This window comes from Austrofundulus limnaeus, unplaced genomic scaffold (assembly GCF_001266775.1).
Source record: "Austrofundulus limnaeus strain Quisiro unplaced genomic scaffold, Austrofundulus_limnaeus-1.0 Scaffold246, whole genome shotgun sequence".
In the NCBI taxonomy this organism is placed as follows: Eukaryota; Metazoa; Chordata; class Actinopteri; order Cyprinodontiformes; family Rivulidae; genus Austrofundulus; species Austrofundulus limnaeus.
The window spans coordinates 43,512-45,150 of record NW_013952648.1 but is presented as its reverse complement, the minus strand read 5'-3'; the positions used below and the strand labels follow the sequence as shown (position 1 = coordinate 45,150).

At 40.6% G+C, this 1,639-nt stretch overlaps 1 protein-coding gene across 1 annotated transcript in view; it reads left to right on the top strand.

Annotated features, from left to right (window-relative positions):
• Window positions 1–289: 289 nt before the first annotated feature.
• The window catches only part of ccna2 (cyclin A2), a 5,623-nt gene continuing 4,273 nt past the window's right edge, over window positions 290–1,639 (top strand). The window contains exon 1 of the mRNA XM_014020253.1: window positions 290–882. Within this exon, the coding sequence (XP_013875707.1) occupies window positions 667–882 (216 nt within the window). The 5' untranslated portion in view covers window positions 290–666. The remainder of the gene's footprint in view (window positions 883–1,639) is intronic.

Below are 1,639 nucleotides of genomic sequence, written 5' to 3'. Positions count from 1 at the left end.
TATATATATAACGTGTGTGTGTGTGATATCAATCAAAAACTCAAAGATTTTTTTTTTATTCAAAGTTTTGTTTTATTTTTTTTCAACAAACCAAAAACTCAATGATTTTAGAAAAATGAGTTCATGTAGTACTGTGTCTGGTAACGTCTCATTTAAAGTTGACCACTTTCAAACCGGTTTTGAATTTCCAATCATAGCAATAATGCCCCAACTCGGCTCCCGTACTTACATGACGTCGATACCTCTTCGTTCTGTGATTGGCTGGTTTCAATCGTCGCGGGCTACTTGAACTGAGAAAGCGACGTCGCTTTATGTTTCTTCTATGGATCGAGGTTAGCTACTTCTGCGGGTTGGAACCAAATTCTAAACTCTGAAAAGAAAGAAAAAAATGTTAACTTGATCTTCATTTTTTCCTGCTTATTAACAACCTGCTGCCAAATGTGCGCGTTTTGTTTTTATTTGTTTTAGCGCTGCAGTTCTAAGTATTGTTGCCATCTCAACAACAAGTTGTGATTGTTTAGTTTGAATTACAGCTAAAAGTCTTCCCTCACTTCCACTCATCCGCCGTCTTTTATTTGCTGATTGAGGTCCGACATACGGCGGTTGCAGCGTTGTTTTGATTTTAGTGAGGAGGAGTTTTAGTCGGGGAGGAAAGAAAGAACAAACATGTCAGGAGTTAGCAGACAAGCAAGCGCGGCTTCTGAGCTCCCCAACCAGGAGAACAACATGCCTGCTCGGCTCAGAGGCGCGCCTAAACCCCGAGCTRGTTCGGAAAACCAGGAGAACCTTCCACCCAAACAAGCCTCCAGCAACAGAACGGTGCTGGGRCCCCTGCAGAACAACCAGCGGAGCMGAGCCCAGACCCAGCGAGGCGCAAAGCAGGTAACTATGCTAACATGTAGCCCATGCTAACCCCTGGAGATGTGCTGTTTAATGCATCAAACTTCAAGCTACCAGTTTGTTTATCACATCTGGGTGGAATTGCCTTTTACAAATGACTTGAACCACGTCTTGWTGCACGATATTTTTGTTTTAATATGACTGTTTGCCAAGTTTCTTCCTGCTGTCCGCCATTTTAATATCTCCTGATGTAGCACTTGTGGTGTGTAGGACCTCTCTCATCCTTTTATCACACGTCCTGTATTTCATTGTGCAAATCTTAGTACTGTGCATCAGTTCTGTGGAGGTTTAATTTATCCCATAAAACCTCTSCAGTGTTGGCTCACATTGTGTTTCACATTTGCAATCCAGGGGTGTCCAAACATTTTGTCACATGGGCTGAAATCATGAAGTCAGAAGGACCTGAGGGCCAAAAATATTTTTCCTTTTTACCTGCTCAACAATAAACTAAGCATTAAATACTTAAATTAAACAAAGTAGTCAGATTTGTTGCTGGAAATGGATGTGTAAATTAATCTAGATCCAGAAGTTTAAAAGTGTTTTTGCAGGTTTCACTTTTATTGAAATAAATTTAGCAAATTTCTATATTTTTAATTGGGGATTAAAGAACACGATTTAGTCAATTCTGATGAATAAAATCAGGATTTAGATCGCTCTTTCGTTGAAAATGCTTGCTGTATTCCAGTGTTTCCCAAAGTAGGGGTCGGGACCCAAAGTGGGGTCCCGAAACATCAAGATG